Source organism: Montipora capricornis, chromosome 3 (genome assembly GCF_036669925.1).
Source record: "Montipora capricornis isolate CH-2021 chromosome 3, ASM3666992v2, whole genome shotgun sequence".
Classification (NCBI taxonomy): domain Eukaryota; kingdom Metazoa; phylum Cnidaria; class Anthozoa; order Scleractinia; family Acroporidae; genus Montipora; species Montipora capricornis.
Window position 1 is genome coordinate 5,738,008 of NC_090885.1, and position 22,898 is coordinate 5,760,905.

General features: G+C 41.2%; 1 protein-coding gene across 1 annotated transcript in view; it reads left to right on the top strand.

Moving 5' to 3' along the window:
• LOC138042010 (talin-like) overlaps nt 1-22,898 on the top strand; it is a 95,025-nt gene that overhangs the window by 54,517 nt on the left and 17,610 nt on the right. The window contains exons 34-56 of the mRNA XM_068887737.1: nt 1,094-1,177; nt 1,963-2,190; nt 2,933-3,052; nt 3,805-4,002; nt 4,771-4,910; nt 5,173-5,266; nt 5,775-5,864; nt 6,215-6,337; nt 7,081-7,224; nt 8,526-8,687; nt 9,362-9,502; nt 9,856-10,037; nt 11,769-11,901; nt 12,840-12,941; nt 13,421-13,591; nt 14,204-14,350; nt 14,771-14,893; nt 15,310-15,429; nt 16,233-16,379; nt 17,661-17,830; nt 18,580-18,763; nt 20,047-20,172; nt 22,550-22,666. Coding sequence (XP_068743838.1) covers nt 1,094-1,177; nt 1,963-2,190; nt 2,933-3,052; nt 3,805-4,002; nt 4,771-4,910; nt 5,173-5,266; nt 5,775-5,864; nt 6,215-6,337; nt 7,081-7,224; nt 8,526-8,687; nt 9,362-9,502; nt 9,856-10,037; nt 11,769-11,901; nt 12,840-12,941; nt 13,421-13,591; nt 14,204-14,350; nt 14,771-14,893; nt 15,310-15,429; nt 16,233-16,379; nt 17,661-17,830; nt 18,580-18,763; nt 20,047-20,172; nt 22,550-22,666 — 3,246 coding nt within the window. The remainder of the gene's footprint in view (nt 1-1,093; nt 1,178-1,962; nt 2,191-2,932; nt 3,053-3,804; nt 4,003-4,770; nt 4,911-5,172; nt 5,267-5,774; nt 5,865-6,214; nt 6,338-7,080; nt 7,225-8,525; nt 8,688-9,361; nt 9,503-9,855; nt 10,038-11,768; nt 11,902-12,839; nt 12,942-13,420; nt 13,592-14,203; nt 14,351-14,770; nt 14,894-15,309; nt 15,430-16,232; nt 16,380-17,660; nt 17,831-18,579; nt 18,764-20,046; nt 20,173-22,549; nt 22,667-22,898) is intronic.

The window sequence follows — 22,898 nt, forward strand, 5'->3', positions numbered from 1 at the left end:
TCCTTGTTTGAAAAGTAATATGTAGATTTAGCCAAGCCTAAAGGTGGAGTTCCCGGGTTATTTATTCGTACAATAAGTTAACCTGGCTTGATCCTGCGATCCAACTGAAGCCCAGTACCTGGTCAGTGGTCAGCTTTAAACTTGAGCCCGTGATATGGTCACATGATACTGGTCACATACATGGAGGGGTCGACGTGTGTATGGTTGTACGCATATGGGTTACCATATTTTCTTACCCACGGTGCTGTGTGCGCACGCCTTTGGCATGTGGAGCTCCGCTATAATTATGTAGATTCCAAAAAACGTTCAAAACTCCAGGGAAGGGGCATCAATGTCTGACTAACCCTTTTTTGACTTCTGGCATGTAGATGATCCATGGGTTAATTACATTGCTTATCTTGCTGTTTTGATGGACGTTTATTGGTGGACACCTTATACATGTACAGTAGTATAAGTAATTTTGTGAAAGTAGGCAGTGCTGAAGAAAAAAAAATTCTTGCTTGGCAAGATAATGTGTTCTAGCTGTCAAATCACTGTTTTGATGTGAAACATTGCTTATTAATTTTGATTGGGTGTACATGATGTACCAATAAATTCAACTCACAGATCCAATACTCAGTGACATCAAGTACTTATTTTAGGCTTTTTAGTTTAAACAAACTGGTTATGGGGCAACCTTTGGTGCTGAGGTTTCCCCATTGCAGCATTCGATTGCAAGTCTCAAGGAAGTTTCCAGAAGAACGGAAAATGTTGATTTATGAATCATAAAAATAAAAGTAATGCTGACAAAACTCAAGACATTTTGGTATTCGGCCATAATGTCTGACCCTGACGTAAAATTGATAACATGATCTTGTGAAAGTTTTGCAGGCAGTAACTTTAAAATTATTCTAATAATGTTAGTAATTATTATTTTCAGTGACTGACCGTAATTCATAGCATTGGTTGGACAGGTCCGACCAAACTGACAGTAGATGTTGACATTCGAACCGAGACATGAATACAATGATAATTACACATATTTTTGAAACCATTGCGGCTTTGGTCAATTATGCTTGGTGAATTTTTTGATGGTTTTGTCTTGAAATTGCAGGCAGAATCTTGTGGCCTTGAACTTGGGGCAACATCAAAATCAGTGGGATCATCAATGGCTCAGCTGCTAACTGCTGCTTCACAGGTCTGTCTCCTTTCTCTTGGGGTAGTGTTGTATAGTAGTAAGTTCTCCGTTGTAGAGATGCTACTCGTATGTTTTTATTTATAGACTTCATTAAAAGAAAATTGCCAGGCTGATTTCAATCTGTATGTGGCTTTCAAAAACTCTTTTCACATCCAGATCAAGAAGAATGTTTTTGCTTTATTTTTTTTCTGGGTGTCCTTAGTTGATAATAGTAAGTTATTAAAATGGTCAAAGAGAGCAAGCAATTAAAGATTTGTTCATCTTGGTTTCTTGTTCTCATCATTTTGCTGGCGTCTTTGTTGCCTCATTCCTCCATTAGTTCTTGTATTGTTCGTTTGTACACTGGCTTGATTGTGAGTTCATTTATTTGAGTGTTCAATTTGTCCTTGGTTGATTTATTTTCTTCACTGACATCGTGAAAATAATGTGGACTTCAGGAAATGGTTACAGTTTATGCTAGAATAATTGTCTGATTAGAGGGAGTTTAAATCGAGTGTCCTAAAACGAAAACCAAAGTAATTACTTTGGCCAATCAAAAAGGACGGAGGCAATCCAGTAAATCAATCAAAACTCGAAGTAATTACACGTAGCCGGCACAAAGCGCGGGAAAATGTGCATGCGCGAGCAACGATTGATTTTGGTTTCACTTCTGATTGGTTGAAAAAGTGGCACGAGAACTTTGAACCAATCACTGAGTGAAGTAATGCGAAACCAAAGCAACTCGCTAATTACTTTCGACACTCAATTGAAAACTGTTCTATTGCAACATCAATGTTCATGTACAGGGTAATGAAAGCTACACCGGCGTTGCAGCAAGGGACACTGCAAGTGCCTTGCGAGTGTTGACAGCAGCTGCCAGAGGAGTAGCAGCAACAGCAGATGACAGAGCCCTGCAAATGAATCTGATCAAGGCCACCCAGGATGTTGTTTCTGAGTCAGCAAAACTAATTAATGAAGCAAAGAATGCAATGAATAACCCTGGTGATGCTAACAACCAACCCAGGCTGGCACAGGTACTAACTTACTTCTGTGGACACTTGTTACTGTTTCCTTTTTCTATAATTTAGCTCTCACAGCAACGAACCGTTGTTGATCTTATTTCCATTAAAAGTTAGCTGTGTTCTCCAGCTCTTTCCTGATACTGATTCAAACATTACTCTATCAATACTTTTTAAGCCATAATTTTTTTTTTCCTTCTACCCTATATATTTTGTTTTTGTTCCCTTCTGTAGCAGTTCAAACATGCCATGATTCGCCTTGTCTGAAATTCCTGTTGGGAAACCATTACCATAAAGAGTACATTAAAATTACCCAATAAAGTCTGGAAATGCTAGTATATAGTTTAACAAATCTTCAAGTTAACATGTTATAATTCATTTTGAACCAAGTGCAACTTTTTGTATTACTTCAGCTACATGTATAAATTATTGTAAGACATGTCGTTCGAACCTTGCGAGTTTTCCGATTCACATTCACATTCAAGTTGTGTCTTCAGGTTTTCGCTCTCAGCTTGCCGAAGCTAGGCTTTTTCATAGTAGTTTAAAATGGATTACCCCAGATGAAGACCCTATACAAGCATGTCGAAACCCTGGTCCTTTGAATTGTAAGTTTTTTAAGCTACTTTCTAAATTTCCAAACCAGAGTAGCCACTGCATGGATGCATTGTGAACCGTATAACTTATGATAAAAGAGAAGTAGAGTGGAGTGTTGTTGCCGTTAATTCTTGTCTTAAACCAACACTTGTGTCTTCAACAGGCAGCAAAAGAAGTGTCGCAGGCACTCAACAACTGCGTAAACTTTCTGCCGGGCCAGAGAGATGTTGATGAAGCTATAAAGGTGGTTGTAAACTCGAGTCAAAGCTTAGCTGTGGAAGATGTAAGTAAAGCCAAGACCACTGAAGTCAACCTTTAACACTAAGTCTTCATTATCGCATTATGTTTGTAAAAAAGTTGCATGCCTTAAACGTAGTTTATGAAATTACCATCTGAAGGACGGTACACCTTATATTTAACGTCGGAAGTTCCTTTACCCTCTAGGGGGTATTCTCTCTCAGGAAGCCGACGGTGCGCCCATTTTATTCCCCCTCTTTCCATCAGTACTTTGTTTTTGAGGTTATTTGAAACTACCCGAAGCTACACAGAATGGAAAGTAGTCGAAACAAGGATGTGAGGTCACTAGAGATCGAACTCGGGACCTCTCGCACAGAAGGCAGTAATCAACTTTGAATCCCTACTACTCCAGCCAAGTGTGATATTTATTTTGGTGTTCACAAGTTTTTAAAACTTCGACCACAATAACTGTTCCCAGAGATTTATAACTGCTGTGAACTGTCACCGAGACACACCAAGGGGTGCTTTTCTGGGACATTTATTCGGTAACGTTTTGCATATTTTTTTCAGATATGTTGCTGTTTATGGTTAAGTCGCTGTACAGTTTTTTCAGGAACTTTTAAATGCATGCAGGACCATCACAGATCATTATGTACTTAGTAAACTTTAAATGATTTTTAAGTTCTGATACCGTAATTGAAGTTGTGGTCTGTTCCTCAAACAAATGTGTCTTAAATTCTTCTCGAAAATGCGTTCATTTACTGTAGATGTAAGACACTGTTTGATTTTACTATACAGTTCCCTGTCACGTCAGAGGGCTACCAAGTGGTTCAGGAGAAACTGAGCATGCGTGGAGCGGCTCTGAATGCGGCAGCCAGTGATATGGTATCAGCATCGCGTGGATCATCCAATCAACTTGCGGTTTCAACAAAAAAGTTTTCACTGTCTTACCAAGACCTTTTGGATAGTGGAATGAAGTTAGCTGGACAAGCAAAGGTATATGGAAGATTCCACTCGACCGTATTGAGCGGGTTATTAAATTTAAGGTTACGATAATCATTTTTTTTTTTTTTACTGTAGGAGTAGATTTTTTGGGAGCTCTTTACTGCTGTTAATCTTAAGTGACAAAAAGAAAAGTCTCGAAGTGCAATAAATATAAACGATTTCGTAAAATTTGCAGAAACAAAAAAAGCACCTAGGTTCGTGTATACTTTTATGTCTAACTGCAAATACTGGTCATAATTATGTGGCAAGCAATTCTCAGGCTAAATGGAGAACTTTGATTGGCTGGTTTTTGGTCGGGATTTTACGATACACGGACCACTCGATCCGGAGTCGAGGGCACTAACCATGATGCCACTGGAACTCTTTGTGGTTCTTACCTGTATGCACCTCAATTTGTGCTTTTCTGGAAAATCTTAATTGAGAGAGAACAAGAGGATGCCTCCACAAATATTTCAGTTTCTTCTTGGTTTGATTTCGTCAGACTAATTCTTGATTAAAGAAGCTTAGTTTGTAAAGAAACTGTGGTTCTGCGTCGGTAGGGAATTGAGACACAAATAACAGTTTATCAACTGAGTTGATTTGGTAAATTGACCATCGTGAAGAAATTCGAAAGCTGGCGCATCTTCTGTAATTCTGACCATTTTTTCTGTAATTCTTGACTGGCCGAGTTGTGGAAATATTTTCGAATTTGTTGAACACAGTAACGAGTTTTTGTCAACGTTACCACGAACCTCTAACTTTTATTTCTTGTAATAATAGGATGAGGCTGCCAAGGATTCATTGGTGAAAAACTTGAAAAACACTTCCACAGCATCAAGCAAACTTCTTTTGGCTGCGAAGTCTTTGGTATCTGATCCTAACGCACCAAATGCAAAGAACTTATTGGCTAATGCTGCAAGGTCAGTATGACTTGAATCGTAATTGTCATAATTCTGGTGTTAGTAATGGGACCGTTTCATAATGGCGGCCGTTTTGTGTCTATGTGAATTGGACCTGCTGACCTCATTTTCAAGAAAAAACAAGGCTTTATTGTATAGGGGCTACATGAGTGCTTGTAAGTGTTCCAAAGGCTTACTTTATTTGCTGTCATTTTGAAAAATGCCTCTAAACGTCCAACAGATTATTCTACAATTTCTGACGACATCTTTATTTCACACACAGAGCTGTGACTGACAGCATCAACATGTTGCTAAATGCATGCATGTCTGCTGCTCCAGGGCAAAAAGAATGTGACAACGCTCTCAGAAATATTCAGGTAGGTGGTATATAAACATTTAAAACGGGATGTGGCATTAATAATATAGGTAAAAATAGGTTGAAAGGTTTTTTCGTTGATTCTTTAAGCAATAAGGAAAAAAATCTGGTTCTTCCCACAGTTCAAATACGTCTTTTATGTCTTAAGTATCTTTATGCTCACATCCTTTAAGTGCATGTTTATTACAAAGTCACAAAATGTTCAGGTACCAGTTGGCTTGGTAGCACAATTGGTAGATCACTCACTGACTCCACCGTATCGCAGAGGTCCGGCATAGCTTCAAATCACGTGAAAACCTGGGTCTCCTTGCGTGATTGCTTGTAATGTTCATTTGATACCTGCATGTATCGATCTGAAAAACATTGACTTGCTTCTTTCTTCACTTCAATTGTATTTCTTCCATATAAGTGTCGTCAAATTCCTTAATTAAGCATGTTTATGAATTGAAGATTTTTGAGTCTTGGTGCACTTTTAATACGATAGTTATTGTCGTTGTTTTGCTTTGCAGGCTGTCAGTAACATACTGGACAATCCAGTTGAACCTGTGAACAATGACACGTTTTTTGACTGCCTCGACAAAGTAACCCGCCAATCGCAAGTAAGTTAGTCTATTACGCCTTCGTTAGGTACTTTTACACACTTGTAAGGTTTTTTGGGCAGTAGCCTGCCTGCTACTTTGGCCAGAGTTCTCACAATACTCATTTTCATTATTTTAATTAAGCGAGTATCATTCTTTCTAAAAGCCTGTTTTACTAAAAATAGAAAAGTCTGCAAAGTAAGATTCAACTGAACTGAATTTCATTAATCATTTGGGCATCACACGATGTTTTGGGCCAAATAACGACTCGAAAGGAGACCTGTTACCTTGCTTTTCCACATCAAATTTCCTGACTGTCATTCTCAACTACCAATTTGCACCTGAACTGCGTCTTGATTGGTTTATCACAGGATCTTACTGAAGCCATGCCAAGGATTTCAAACAGTATCAAGTCTGGTGACTTCACGGAGTTTGATGATGGTGTCCGAGATGCTTCCGGAGCAGTCTGTGCACTGACAGAGTCTGCTGCACAGGTTAGTATCCTTGATTGGTCTACCTGTGCATTCACTTCCCACTTCCGGTGAATATAGATCATCATAATATGGTTGCTTGCTTTGGTAATCGTATCACTTGACGTGTTTGCTAAATCTTTGTTGCGCTCATATGTACGTACTGGTTCAGACTCTCACTGACGAGTTTTTTAAAAAAAACATTCTCAGGCAACACCTTTTCTCTCAAAACCTCATTGTAAGGCCTGATCTCATGTTTGGTGCCCTTTTCAGTTGCTCTGACTGGTTTCTATTTTCGGCCTTTCTGTGTGGGCCCGTCCTCAGTTACCCTGGCTTCAGAAGCCCGTTTAAAAAAAAATATTTCTGAAAAACCAAAGTAGAAGGTGAGGGACGATCCTCTGGTTGCAAGAGCCGAGAAATTCATTTCCAGTCATCAAATTGGGACATAATTTTTCCTAGTTCGTTGATTGGTTCTTCAAATGAAGTGACAACTGTGATTGGCTGAGTAGAAGCGTGGTTTCTCAACCGTCAAATCAGCACGGAAATGAGGTTCCGTATTCGCGCGATCAAGAGGTAATTTTTTACTTCTCGGCGTTTCGCGTCTATTGGCCATGTATTTTCCTCCTTCTAACGGGAAAAAAATTACCTTTGGCACCCGGGGTAGTCCTCAGTATTCATTCCTTCCTACTCATCCCATCATTTTAGAACCTTGTTTAACCCTTCACTCTGGTGCCTTATTCATTTAGTTGTCATATCTCTGTTTGCAGGCAGCATATCTAGTAGCAGTTGCAGATCCCTCAAGCGTTGCAGGAAGACCAGGTCTTATAGACCAGGCTCAGTTCATCAACTCAAAGCAAGAGATCCTGGAAGCCTGTCAGAGTCTGCTTAATCCAGAAGCAACTCATCAACAGGTCATTTTTGTTAATGTAACTGACAAATGTCGTAGCAATCATGAACATTTTAGGACTTTTTTGGTTGTGGTCGTTGGTTGTGGATAATTTTGCTTGCTGCGCAGTTCAGAAGCGAAAACAAAGTCCATTGCACCCTGCGAGCAGAGCCTCCTTTTGTCTTTTTCTTCACTGAGGAGGAGAACAGTAGGCTCTGCCCGAATCGCGTCAACTCTTTGAAGCCGCCGCAGCCCGAGCTTCTGGACTAGGTCAAACCGGTTATTCCAGTGCGAGCGTCCGTTTAGTGACAAAACCGATGGTTATAATTGAGCCCGCTGTACCATGAAAAACCAAGATGGCGGCGAGATCTGGCATATTAGGCTTGGGTTCGAGACTGTATCCTGGCAACATGCAGCGCATATTCAATAAAGATCTTACCCGATTCATGCAGAGCCTTTCTCGAGAACGCCAAAATCGAGCAAGCAAAAGAAAGGCTCCGCTTGCAGGGTGAGCCCATTGTAGCTTGTTCTCATCTGTTTTCCCAAATTTTGCAATTGCTTTATGTATTTGGCTTGGTTTCTATTGGGTAAATCGGATCGCAGGCAAAGTAAACTTTTTAAGCTTTAAAAATTAAATTTTTGATTTAACTCATTCATCTCTGACGCGACCCCCATTGACGAGTAAAATCCTCTGGTGTTAGACAGAGTAAATCTCACTCTCAGGGCTCAAAGTGTTAAAAGTTAATCTTTATACACTTAATGTATGGTCCCGAGGGAAACAGTTAGTTTTCTTTTCCCGAGAGTCATCATGTTTCCCGAGACAAAGTCAAGGGAAACATCAGGACTCGAGGGAAAACAATACTAACTAGTTTCCCGAGGGACCAGACATAAAGTGCTTTGTTATATATTAAGACTTTTCCTGCAAAACATCCGGAGCGGGCAACAACTGCGGAATTGTATCCTGGTCGGGATACATTTGAATTTGATCAGGGCCACGTGACCAAGAATCAACCAATCACAGTGCTCGTTTTGTTGAGCGAAAGTCGAGGTATTTAACAATACACATTATTACATGATGAACTGTAGGCTGCGTAGCTGGCGTTATTGTAGGCTAAAGTTCTCCCCATTCTGCTCGCTTTTAGGTGAACTGCCTTTTTCTGCACTGGTCCAAGTTCCTGGCAATGAATTTAACCAACCCCCCCCCCCCCCCCCCCAACCAAACGCTCAAGCAAAGATAGCTTTAAGTTGACGACCCCTAAAAACATGACCACCCTTTTCTTTTTTTCTGCGGCTTGGAATTTAACTTTTTGTTGCTATTCATATCAGGTCTTGGGAGCTGCGACGTCAGTTGCAAAACACACGTCATCTCTTTGCAATGCCTGTAAAGCAGCATCTGCGAAAACCAACAATCCTGCTGCCAAAAGACAGTTTGTGCAAGCAGCCAAAGATGTGGCGAACAACACGGCTAATTTGGTCAAGAATACAAAGGTTTGTCTGTTCATCATGCAGGTGCTTTGACGGATGGCTGTGCCCTAAATTAGTGTTAAACGGATGAATAACAGAAAAAGAACAGGAGACTTTTTCGAAATTTGTCATCATCGGAACATTAAAAAGGTGTTCGGTTCCCCAAATCAAGCGCTTTTTCATTCAGGGGGACCTGTATTCGCTGCTGAATATCATATCACCGGCTTTCCAGATACGACTAAGAGGTAGTATCGCCATAAAAAAATTGAAGGGGCCGAGGCCGGGGTCTTAATAAATTTTTTTTCTTGGTGTGACCTTTGAGGTTTTTCAGGTTATGTGTTGGCTTTCCCACTTCGGCACGTTTAGTCTTGCTTGAGTCTGTCGAGTCCGTTGTGGATGTACAACATACATATTATTTCTATTAACCGTGACCAAAAAAGTGTGTTTGCAAGTTGCTGCTGTGTGTTGCAGAAAGTAGAAAGGACCTTTTCTGCAACACGCTGCAGCAACTTGCAACACTTTTTTGTTGTTGTTGCGAGACATGCAGGTTGTGCGTGGGATGTAAAACGCGCAACATCGCTTTTCGACTAGTTTGGCAGCAGTGTTGCGAGACAAGTTAAACGTTTTTGGTGCTCATATTTCCGTAGCTTATTAAAAGATCAATTCTCATTTTTATCAGACTTATTTTTTTCCTTCAGATCCTTGCTGGTGATATGTCTGAAGCGAACCGCGAAGCATGCGCTGCGGCAACCAGACCGCTGGTCAACAGTGTGGAGAGTCTCACAGCGTACGCACTCTCACCGGAATTTGCTCCCCTTCCAGCAAAAATAAGCGAAGAGGTAAACTATTTTATTGTGAAAAGTTTTTGTATAGACTTTTTCTAGTAGTCAGTCAGTCTTCCGGCCTCATCATGCGTGGATCATTGCCGTCCTGGCTGCTCTCGCGGTCAGCCCATCTTTTCTTTTCTGCCACCATTCTGTGTGTCTCTGGATGTTGCTTCCCTGTCCTTTCTGTGAGGTGGTCCACATAGGCGGCTGCAACCTTGGAGCACAGTTATACGCATGCAAGTATGCCACACGCATGCCCAAATAAGCAAACGACAATTTGGTCGAAGTATTGTTGAAATACTTCCATCGCTTACCATCAGCCCCCCCCCCCTTCAACCCATAAATCGTTCTGTTTGTGTTTTTAGGCTCGCTCAGCTCAAGTTCCCTTGATAATGTCGGGCAAGTCAATGGCGACTTCGAGTACAAACTACTTCAATGTAGCAAAAGCCCTCGCTGTCAACTCCAAAGACCAGTCTGGCTGGCAGCAACTGGCCCAACAAGCAAAGGCTGTTTCTGATGCCATGAGGAGACTTATCACCGCAATAAAGTACGAAACAAGAATAAGTAACGCCTCTTAGTTATTTAACAATTATTCCATGAGCGCACTTTGGATATGAGTTGGCTATAATCAGCCTCGTATCCAACAAGCACGAATGAAATATTTGTTTTATAATTTTTCATTCGATTCTGAACGGTTCGACACTTGAAAATTAAAGCCCATCAGTTTCCAGCTTGGCAACACTTCACGCAATCAGTTTCCATATAAGGTCGTAAAAAGGGTCATACGGTAGATGAGCTGATATCCGAGACTGAATGAACCAATCAGAAAGCTAGAAACACAATATTCCCCGAGGTCGAAAATTTAGTAATGAATCAACTATTCACCGAAGAGATGGTGGCCAGGTACTGACACTGAGGTGAATACTTGCTTTAGTATATACTAAAACCGTGAGATAATACAGCACAAACAACTGATTTTAACTCTTTTATTCCTGCAACAATTACAATATTTTCTGCGCAAATCCCGCGCGAGTTGCACGGAGGTGAATAGCAAAGGCAGTCGGAGTTTGAGTAGCCAATTATGGCGCACTTTCAACGCTATCCGCTGTTTTAGTATATGCTAATAACAGTTGTTCTATGAACGAGCGTTGGATATGAGATGGTACGTGCTGAGTTGTCTCTATATATGCCTTTGAAGTCCGATGCGGACATAAACGCGGTAGATACTACCATTCGAGCTACCATGAACGGCTAACTTTTTCCGCGTTTTTTAACGCTAAAAACATTCTAGTTTGTTTAGATTAACTGTCACGTTTTTAAATTGAACTCAACTGGCAAAAAACAGTTCGCTTGATCGCCTCCATGCTCCAAGCCTTTTTATATTATAAGACATTTAAGTTTGCTGTTAAAACTTGACACGTTCACACTCTAAACGTTAATTCGGTTCAATTAAAAACGCGACAGTTTGTCTAGACAAACTTCAATGTTTTAAGCATGGAAAAACGCGAAAAAAAGTTGGTTGTTCACGGTAGCTCGAAAATGGTAGTAACATCGGAGAGAAACAGAAATATTCGGGTAATTCTTGTGGCATTTTGAACTATAACCAATCTCGTATTCAACATGCGCATATGGAATCATTAATTTTTTTTTTTTTTACAATTTCATTTAAATCTGAAGTGTTTCAGTTTTACAAACCGACTGGCGCAACCAGTTTCCCCATAAGGTCATACGGTATATGTGCTGATAACCCTGCCCTTGGGGCAGTATCTATGATTTCAGAGCTGTGCCATATTTCAAAACTCCATTGCGGTCCCCCCTCCCCCAACCAGTGCAATATGTGCCCAAGAATTTTGTCCATGATCGCGGATTAAGTGAGCTAATCAGAAAACTAGAAACGCAATATCTTACATAATAGTAAGAGAAATATATATCAGACTTGACTACCTTAATGAGAAGTCGTGACCCGTAGTTTGCTCCTGGTTATAAAAGTCTGCACTGCCAAACAACTGGACTTGTGTTCCTTTTCACTTTTAAAACAGTCGACTAGTTGCCTGTTCTTGTTAAATTTCTCAACGCTGTAGTGTTAAATTACACTGCTGTACTGACACAAGCCTTGAATTTGTCGTACCATCCTGCGTAAATGTAAATTCTTTGCTTTGTTCTTCTTCCTTTTTCGTCGAACATCCTTCGTCACACAAGACATGTGGACACAAGGACACGAATTTCATTCTGAAAACGTCATTCCTACTTATTTATTTGTTGGCTTATTTTTGCGCAGAGACAACGCACCAGGTCAGAGGGAATGCGACGAAGCACTGGAGCAGATAAATTACACAATAAACCAACTGGATCAAGCATCTCTCGCTGCTATCAGCCAAGTGTTAGAACCAAGACCCGAAAACTCTTTGCAGGTATCATGGGAACGCCTTTCTTTTTGTTACAATTAGTGTTGATATTTTTACTCTCTTAAAGTAATTAGGTCTGTGCTCTATCATGCCAGGTACTTAAGTGGTAGAGAATCCAAATTAGGAATTGGAGGGTAATAGGTTCAAATCCCGTTCTTTTCTGAATCATTATCACTCTCCGAAGAGGTTTTGCACGGCAGCCATGTTGCATGGCAGGAACAATGAAAATGTTTTGTATTAGAAAGAACATTTATTCCCCCATAGGAAAAAGAATCTTTTGTTCCTGCCATGCAACATGGCTGCCGTGCAAAACCTCTATAAGTACATTGGCCGCGGTAGTTAATTTGTCGGCTTGTTCGTCTGGACGGACAAATCGTGGACTAAAAGTTTGTTCTTCCTGTCTGTTTTTACATAAGACGATTTGTGTCTCTTCTAGCGTGAAAACGGTCATCGTTAAGTTAACTACAGTATGTTTTTAAATTGCGGACAGTTGGCTCAGTAGGTACAGCACTGGACCACAGTGCCGGAGGTCTTGAGTTCAACTGCGGCCGGACCAACACTAGTGGTCTTAATGTAACGGAGAAGAAAGTTCCGCCTTTGTAGTTTTATCTGTTCTTATTTAGACACGATATTGTTATCCGTATGCCCTGTCTCCCTACCTTCTTCATAAAATTCTAACCCACCAATTATTCACTAAGTGTAGGCATGGAATTTCCCGGAGGGGTTGGTCGTCTGTTCTATTCTCTCCATCAAATGTGGTCGTCTCGGTGTGAAATGTAGAAAAAGCTTACGGTTTATGATGCCACATAACCAAAGCAGCAGATACAAACAGATACGGACCCAGATCTTGTTTCGGTCTTTCATGGAACGTATTCAAGCTAAAATTCCGTTTTGGAAGGCCTGGGAGGGACAAGTACTGAAAATAATTTTTGAACGTGTTTCAGGGATTCCAGGAACAGATGATGCAGAATCTTAGTCAGATGACAGATGTGATTGATCCATTGGCTGCAGCAGCAAAATCTGAACCAGAGAATATTGGACACAGGGTAAGTAACTGCGTCTTTCTCTTTAACGTGTTTCATATCCACGTGAATGGCATTAGTTTTCGCTGGACATGTCGTTCGCATATTGCTATGAATTCGCTGTACATGGAATGTCCAGAGCTGTTGCGCTAGGAAGCAGGGGCTATGATGACGCCCATTTTTTAAAAAACGGGTAGGAGTGTGGAGATAAGCTTTGATCAGAAGCTATTTGCTTGCACATAAGCATGCAAGAATAGTGTGAAAAGCTCATCATTCTTGCTCTTAATAAACCGATCTTAAACGTGCAATCCGCCTCTCCGTGCGAAGATATTTGCTTAAAGAATGTTTTCGAGCCTTCTTGTTATGCTAATGTTGACACAAAGAAACTGATATTTATATACGCCGCATAATTTGTTACTCAAGAGTCTTGATAATGGCGTGATGAAGACACCGAACGTCGGCTTTTGACACTTAAGTGTAAAAATGTGTCCTGGATTTTACAGGTAGCACAGATGTCCAGTTTCATAAGTCCGCTGGCCGATCTTGCCGTGGGTGCAGCGTCTCGCATGGCTGATGTTCAGCGGAAGGTGGATTTGCTTGATCAAGCAAAGACTGTGGCTGAATCAGCAGCGCAATTGATGTACGCCACCAAAGAGGGTGGAGGAAATCCGAAGGTGTGGTATTAGGATGTATCTGTATCTTCATGGCCAAACAACCAATTTCTGTCATATACAATCCTCTACTTGTCCAAATTCCACGATAATACACCTTTTACCCCCCCCCCCCAAAAAAAAAAAAAAAATTGGGGGGGGGGGGGGTAAAGGAGGTGTATTATGGCATTTGTGCAAGAAGAGAATTGGCCGGGTTCCGTACATCAATATTCATATAGGTATGAGGCTTTATGTTCGACATATCAATATTCATTGGTATGAGGCTTTATGGTCAAATTCGGTTTTGTCTCGCAAGTCTCAAGGGAGATTTCTAAACAAAATAACATTCAAGTAGGTCATTTTCGAATTATGCCTCAGTGGTGTGTGAGAAAAACATTTTCAACTTATTTCGTTTCACTCAGCCAGTGGAAAATCTTACTTAATTAGCGCCGACTCGAATATCAAATTAGGAAAAGTGGACTATCAGTGTCCCCACTTTCGATCAGCGAGCGAGTTCGCGCGCAATTTTACTCGCGACTCTATTTCTATTCTGCAGCATTGTAGTCGAACTGAGAGAAAGAGGGACTGCATTGTTCATGAATGCGTAATCTTCTTTGACATGATTTTTTTTTCCAGTTTGTTGAGGCTCATCCAGCCATTGAAGAGGCAGCTCAGGGGATGAAGGAAGCCGTCAAAGACCTTGCACACACTTTAGAAGAAGCAGCAAGCGAATCTGGTGTGGTATCTGGCTTGGTGGATAGCATAGGAAAGGCAGTGGCTGAGGTAAGTTGATGCGTGGACTAATTTTATGTTTGGCTTACCTGTGACAACAAGGTGTATTCAGCGAAATTGTTTAGAATCATTTCATGGGAAGATGAAGATCGCTTTTAGGTGGTGATGGAAAGTTGTCCAGGATACTGCTTGTTTCTTACTTTGTTACATGCCTGCACCAGCACCGTTGACGGCAGACACTGGTCTAACCCTTCAAATTTGTTTTGATGGGTTTGTGTGAGACTGGTTTCCAGCCCCGATGACCGCATGATCTCTGTTTTCTATGGTTAATGAATTTTCTGTTCGGATATTTTATCCAAGGCGTAAAATCCAAAATGGCAGAGCATAGCACGCAGGTGAGAAAATGTACAGGCATTAGCGGGTGAAAAAAATTGTTACAGAGTCAGTCTTACGGGCTGTATTTATTCGTAGGTGGGGCGACCTTTGAATGACTTACGAGTGGAGAGCGGTGAAGTTATAGACGAACCATTTGTGAATTACCAAGAGAGAATGACTCGTACCATGAAGGAACTGACCAAAAAAGCGCATGACATGGTAAGGTCTTTGTAACAGCATACTTGTGATGATGCAGTGTAATCGCAGGTTATCGTAATTTGAATAGGGGAGTCAGGGTGGTTTAGTGGTCATCAACAGCGCCTCCCACCTCTGCGACCTAGGTTCAACCCCGGCCTTGACGCCGCATGTGGGCTGAGTTTCAGTAGATCTCAATCTGACTCCGAGGGTTTTTCTCCGGGTACTCCGGTTTTCCTCCCTCATCAAAATCGACTCTAGATCAATAATATCCGGGCGGATACCTTCGTATAGGGATAACCTCTGGTATCTCTCTCTTTCATTGCATTGAATGAATAAAGTACGTATGTATTATTATTTATTTATTTATTATTTTACTGCTGTAGCTGTTGTCCTCGTTCAAGTAGCCCACTGTTTTGACCTTTGTCCTTTTACATCAGGTCGGCAAATCAACGACAGACCCTACTAAGCTCGGTCCACTTGGAAAGGACATCAGCAAAATATACAATGATATCGCTAAAGATACAAGAGGAGCTGTTAAGACAGTTGGAAACCCAGAGGTAGGTCGAAACGAAAGCAATAGCAGACCACCGGTTAGCTGTAAACCTAAATATGTCTTTGCAGTCATTGAAGTCAACAAATAAAACATCATGTCATAAATCACTTTCACTGCTTCGGCGGTGAGATCTGAGAGGTAGAATGTAGCCTGCAGGCAAGAGAACGATGACTGAGTCAGCATGGTACACCGAAACACGACGAACGGGAAGTGGCAGAGTAAAATATTTTACAGTCGAAGCAGCATGTTCCACTGAGCAAGAGGCAAAACAACAAAAACTCCATTACAGGATCAGAATTTGCTCAGATAGTCAAATTGCGTCCCTAGACAATCTTCGGCTTCTACGCTGTCTTTATCTACCCGTGTTGTTTTGATGTATGTTCAGATTATGCATAGCTGGTTGCAGCAGTAGAAATTAATAACTGTCCTTAACTGCCGTTGATGACCGCATTAAACGTAAAAAGCCAGCAACTCCGGCATTCCAAAGAGGTCGTCTTAAGAGAGTTATGTCCACTGCCAGTGCAATTGGAGTTACTGGACACTTGAAACAAGACCTTTGACGATAAAAGCATCTTGTCACTGGTTAAGATGTTAGTCATTTTATTCTGAAATGTCAACATCAACAAGCCCGTAGTTGTACAGTAGTGCATGGGATATAAATTCAAGGGAAAAAGTAAATGAGTATGAATATGAGCTAAGGGGTTCTATTTTACCACTCATTGTCAAAATTTTACTGGATTCTTCATTGATCTCAATTCACGGCTTTTGTTGTCAATGTATTTGTTTCACTTTATTTGACTTGTCCAGATTGCAATCCGTATCCGAACGGGTGTTCAAGGCCTAGGAGAGGCTTGCATTAGCTTGGTTCAGAGTGGAGGTGCAGTGCAGAGTAGCCCCAAAGATCCTTTCTCCAAGAGAGAACTCGCTGAAAATTGCAGGCATGTGGCGGAAAAGGTGATGTATCTTATTTGTCTTGTATCTTTAACGTTAATCTGACCTTCCATCCAGTTTTGATTTTAAGTGCTGTACGGTTCGTCTGGACGAACCATCGAAAAAGAATAGTGGCGTCGGCGTGACAGAAGCATTGCATTGCAGCCTACAATTGGCGGCAAAATTGTCGACACATTGGCCTTTTCGACTCGCTATTCCGTCATTTTAAACTCTTTTGTCCTTGCTAGGCTACCCAATTCGCCCCCACGCCCCCAAACAATGGCGTGTCTTAAAGTGCCCCTGTGACCAAAAAATCAATTCATATTTTTCTTTGGATTTCAAAACTATGTTAACAAAACACTAAGTGACCCACGTTTTAAGCCTTGATTTCAAAAAGACACCTCTTTATTTTAAATGTAATTTTCCTATTTAATGGTCCGCCATTACTAACATTATGTTCTTGAGAGAGCTGGATCGAGGAGAAAATGATTTCAAAGGCTCACTAGTTTAAGAATGTAATACGTGTGTACGCCGCAGAATAAAATATGCAGCACGTGGGTTTTGGGCTTTCAGACTTTTAAACTCACGCTTTGCATATATAATAAGCTGCGTTCACACGCTGAAATCTTAAGCTAGTGAGCCTCTGACGTCACTTTTCCCTGGATCCAACCGTCTGAGGTCCAATCGGTCAGTTTTGAACGTGAGTAATGGCGGACCGTGAAATCCAAAACTTACACTCAAAGTAAACGGCCTTTGGATAAAAATCAAAGCTCAAAATTTTGCCAGTCAGGTGTTAAGCAAACACACTTTCAAAATCTGAAGGAAAAAAGGAAGTGGTTTTTTTGATCACAGGGGCACTTTAATTCTTGTGATCTTTGACTACAAACAGACAGTATTGAATGGGGGAGGGGGCCTCTTTTAGAAAATTTATGGCGTTGTACAAACAGTGGTGTTATTTTACGCATAAAAACTGCCGTACCGACACAACGTGTTAATTCATTTTGACGCCGATTGTAGCTTTTTCCCTTAATCACTTATTGAGATCTCCATTGAATCGCAAAGTTGATGTCATTTGCGCAACAGTGCCAAAGCTGCGACCATTATTCGTTTTAATTAAAATGATGTCCTAACAAAACGGGACCACAGCACCCGGAGATAAAGTAATTATCTTGACCATGTCTGTACACACGGGGCGCCATACAAGATCGATGTTACCCTGTTCAGGTTTAGTCCTCTTTCGCGTCAAATTAAGTCGAAGTAGTTCAAATAATCACCGTGCTGATTAGGTTTCCTGTCGTGTTTCAGGTTTCTCATCTGTTAGCCGCCCTGCAGCAAGGCTCCCGGGGAACCCAGGCCTGCATCAACGCAGCGAGCGCTGTCCAAGGAATCGTGAGTGACCTGGATACCACTGTGTTGTTCGCTGCAACAGGTACACTGCACCCTGAGACTGAAGGCGACACGTTCGGTGATCGCAGGTTTGTTACTAGCATCTTCAGGAGGTCTGTTAACCTTAGTACGGAGTTGTAAGTAGTAACCAAGAATGACCGCAAAAATAGCCATTGCAAAGGAGCGGAAAGGAAGGGGGACTTGCTACGTCACGTCGTCCCAGGTCATGTGACGTCACGTTGCACCATGTCGCGCCATGCCCTTGCAAACGCCACTACATTTTTAAAGTGATAAAACGAGTTGCGTTATTCAGAAGGAGAAGCAAAAGAAGTATGTTAAGTCGTTCATTTAACTTTTTTTCACCCGGGAGAATCCCCATTCGTCGTAGGTCTACTTATAGAAACGGCAGTACTGTAAAAAGTTATTTCATAATTACAGTGCGACGCGCCTTACCGTGGCCACCTAACAAAGTGTTTTACAAATTAATCGCCAATGAGGGTGTGCCAATTTGATTGACAGTCACGCCTCCTTGCAAAGTTCGTACGGTTGTAAGTTGAACACCGTTGCATGGGTTGTTAAGTTGGCAAATGTGAAACTTTGTTGGGTGGCGACGGTAAGGCGCGTTGCGCTGTAAGTGAAGTACGATCGTCCGGGTAAGTGTAGTCCTGAGAAGGACTGTTTAGGATGACATTGACTGGCGTTTCAACAACCGGAAGTCAGTCTTGATTGTAAAAATTATTGTACGCAGTTGTGCATCTTCAGCGGTTACGCGATTTGCCTTTATCGCAGGCGCAAAGAACTACTAAACAGAAAAGCCTTCTTTGTGATCTCTTTCTAGGGAAGCGATCCTTCGGACTGCCAAGACTCTTGTTGAAGACACAAAGAATCTTGTTGCATCAGCACAGGCATCGCAAGATGTGCTAGCATCAGCTGCACAATCTGCCGTTGTTTCAGTGTCCAGTCTAGCTGATAATGTCAAGCTTGGTGCGATAGCTCTTGGCTCAGATGACAGTGACGCGCAGGTAGCAATTTCGGTCTTTTTTCTTTTAGATTGACCTCTTTAGTTTGTTCGTTTTTTTGTTTTTCCATTTCAGACCACGTGATGTTCCCAAGGGAATTTTTTTTTTTTTTTTTTACAATTTATGCATTCATATGTAAGTGCGTAAGACGACATTTGAAAGAACTGTTCCCTAGAGTAATATCACATGGTCTGAAATGGGCAATCAAAGCTAAAAAGGTCAATTACAAATGTCTTTTTCTACTCATCATTCATTTTAAGGTAGATAGATAGATAGATAGATATACCTTTATTTAAACACGATAATGTTTAAAGCTGTAAGCTTATGGGGTCGTGTGTTTACAAATAAGATAAGATCCCTTAAATTACATACTATTATACGCCTAAACTAAAAATCCCTATGTTGTAAGAGAGCTAAAACTAAATGGCAATTACGATTGTATATGTAAGATACATGTCGGTCAGTTCGTTGCAATAGACTCGCTCCATTTCATCTCATCCAGCCTCGCCTTGACTTCCGGAAATCCGGAAATCTAGTGACCGCGGACTGGAGTTGTTCTGGGATGTACCTGTTCAATTCCTTGGTTGCGCTTGAAAATAGCCAAGTGGTTCGCCTTCTGGTATTAGGGATTCGTAGAAATATGTTTTGTGAAGAGAGTGTAAGGTGAGGGAGTGGATCCCTCATATTTGTCCCATTTCCGTTGAAAATTATTTGAAATCTTAAATTAGTTCCGTGTCATACTGCGTGGTTGTTTCAAAGACGACACCTTGATTATTGGTTAGTTGGTGTCAACTAAAGTGGACTGCGTGGTTATGGTAACAACAGATAAAAATAACCTTCGCAGCACGGGATTTCAGATAATAATCATTAGAAACAGGGATGCGGCCTCTCACCTCATATTCTCTTGGTTTTGTTTCTTTGCACCCAATGTGTTATTGGCCGTGATAACTTCCTGAGGAAAGCAGCCAAGGGAGCAGTTATTCTTTGCGCCTTTCGGCTGGCCGTTTTCTCTCATTTAACATTATGGTGTACTTGAATTGGATGTCGGGTGGTAACCGGATGTGAACTATTTACATCAATTGGCCCTAGTTTCGCCCACATTTTCGTGCACATTTTGCAAATAATAGGAACACACACTGTGCGGTAGAAATGTTGTGTCGTCTTGGTAAGTTTAAAAAGGAAAGCATATGTCTTTTAATTGCCGACCGTCGCTTAAAATCGTCTGTGTACTAATTTTCCATCATATGAACGTCGCACACAATAATCTTCGTTGTTGGTTCAAACAGCAAATGTTGCTCAATGCTGCTAAAGATGTGGCGTCTGCCTTGGGAGCCCTCATAAACGCAACGAAGAACGCATCTGGCAAACCTAACAACGACCCGGCTACAGAGGTGCTCAAGACAACTGGAAAGGTACCATTATTTTGATCCATTTGATTGCATCCACGTGAAACGACGAACGACAGGCTGCTTCTTGTCATGAAATATTCCCTTATTCTAACTTGTTGCTCTAAAGGGCCTCCACATACGAGGCAATTTGTTGTCCATAACGTTTTAGTTGTCGGTAGAGCGACTTTCAAAGGACCTTGAAAAACAAACGTTAAAACAGGACGCGAGCATGCAAAAATGCAAAACATTTAATGGGCTTATTCATTGGCTTAGCGAACGCGGATACAAACAACGTCATCTCTCCATGCAACTCTTTGGAAAATTTCGTTTTGACGTCATTTTGAATTGCAGTAATGTGACTGGGAAGTCGAACTGTTTACTGGCCCATATTAGGAGTTTCCTTGGCTGGAATAAGGAGAAGCTTTCTTTTAATCTTGCCAAACATTGGTCCGGGAAACAAATAGCGAACAGTTTTTCAAGGTCATACGAAAGTCACTGTAACAAAAAAATTATCCATGACAAAGCATTGCGTGTGTGAACCAAGTTATCGCCTACAAAGAGCGAAAATCAAGCCATCTACAACAAAGTTTGCTATCGACAACTAAGGTAGTTCTCCTTTTGAATAGGAACACTTGTTTAGTTGTCGATAACAAACGCGGTCATTTTGTTATCGACCGCTCCCTTTTTCCCATCTGTGAGCAACTTATCGATAACTAAATTCCATGTGCCTTAATCACACGGACGGCGGCCATGTTGAGTCCCGACTGATTGATAACTATGAAATGATATAAAGCAGTTTTCAATTGAGTGTCGAAAGTAATTAGTTAATTACTTTGGTTTATGATTACTTCACTCAGTGATTGGTTCAAAGTTCTCGCGCCATTTTTTCAACCAATCAGAAGTGAAACCAAAACCAATCGTGGCTCGCGCGTGCACATTTTCCCGCCGGCTCCGTGTAATTACTTCGAGTTTTGATTGGTTTACTGGATTGTCTCCGTCCTTTTTGATTGGCCAAAGTAATTACTTTGGCTTTGGTTTTACGACACTCATTTGAAAACCGCTCTTTATTATGAAATGGACCACATATGAACTGCGGGTATGAAATCAAGTGAAGCTATGATCCTCGCAGTTATGAACGCAATTTTTGCAATTGCAATTGTAAAGAAGCCTGAAAAATTCAGGACTTTAACGGGGTTTGAACCCGTTAAAGTCCTGAATTTTTCAGGCTTCTTTACTTATTGCGTTCATAACTGCGAGGATCTGAGCTTCACTGATTGATAACTTTTCTTTTGCCCCACTTAAACTCGTTCCCAAACATTTCGGCTCGGGGTACGAAATCTATTGTCTATGGCCAATATGGCCGCCGCGCAAATAAGGTCCATTTAACAGGGTCAACACTTACGGCCATCCCTCAAACTTACATTGGACTTTTCGACTTTCCGGGACTTGTCTCTTTAGTCTAGTGGATATCGGAAACGTCAAGTTGAAGCCATCGATCCGAGTTCAACTCTTTGCCTCGCCTATTGTGAATCTTCTCAGCTTGTTAAAATGTTAGTTTCGTTGAAGTAGATTTGAACTCTAAAGTAGATTGTACGTCGTGTAAGTTGAATAAAAAGGGAAATGTCAGTTTGAGGGATAAAAATAAGTGACGACCATTTCACAGCGACGCAAACGATTTTTTAAGTCAGCGGTTCTTCTTTTCTTGTCACTATTAGGCTCCCGCAGAACGTACCGGCTATCGACAACTAAACGTTTCCTCTGTGGAAACGCATTTCCTAACATTAGCAGTTGTCGATTTAATTACGTTGTCGACTGTACACAGTCGTCGATGACAAACACGGCCCAAGGGCCTCTACAGACGAAGGAAGTTGTCATTGATAATTTTTTTAGTCATGATAACAAAACGTTATTAATATTGATGGAAAAACATCGCATGTGTGTGAATTAAGTCATGCACTACAAAAGGTAAAGAAAAAGCCGTCGACAACAACTCCGTCTCTTTGTCCATTTCGGAGCGACGCAAACGATTTTTTAAAAGCTGAATAACAGATTTTCATTAAACATGGCCGCGTTGTTAGTTGCGGTCTGCACTTTTCCTTTTAAAATCGTGAAAAAAGGAAGGTACCAACAGCTGAAGAAAACAAAGACAGCAAGGTCTTAATTGTCTCTCGCGCGTAGCTGTCGAATCGAGTGGAAATGCGAACCTTGAAATTTAGCAAACGTTACTTAAAAGCGTATCATAACGGGATTAATCCGTTCAAAAGTTGTCAGTAGACATTCTAGGAGGGGAGGGGGGGGGGGAGGGGGGAGGTTAAACACTTTAAAAAAATGAACGGGAAGGTTTTATTTCGGGCAAGCTGCCCAGTCACGGAAAAGTTAAAGTCAATGCTTTGTATTTCAGACGATGGTAGCGAATGTTTCTTCACTCCTGAAGACTGTGAAAAGCGTGGAAGATAAAGCCTTGCGCGGTACCAGGGCATTAGAGTCCACTATTGATGCCGTGAAGCAGGCTGTTCTGGTAAGATAAACGATGTTTAAAGAAGCTGTGTTCGGAAGGGTGGTGGGGAACTTTGGTAATCCAAGAAACTTATCAGATCTATGACCGAGCAGATTGTTTTCAGTTCTTTTTCAGGGAATCACAAATTCTTCGTTTTCAGAATGACTGGATTAGATCCTCCCAGTCGGTTATGAGTTCGAATTCTATCCTATCCAGCTGATATTATTTTTTTGAGCTTCTTTGCAACTCCCTA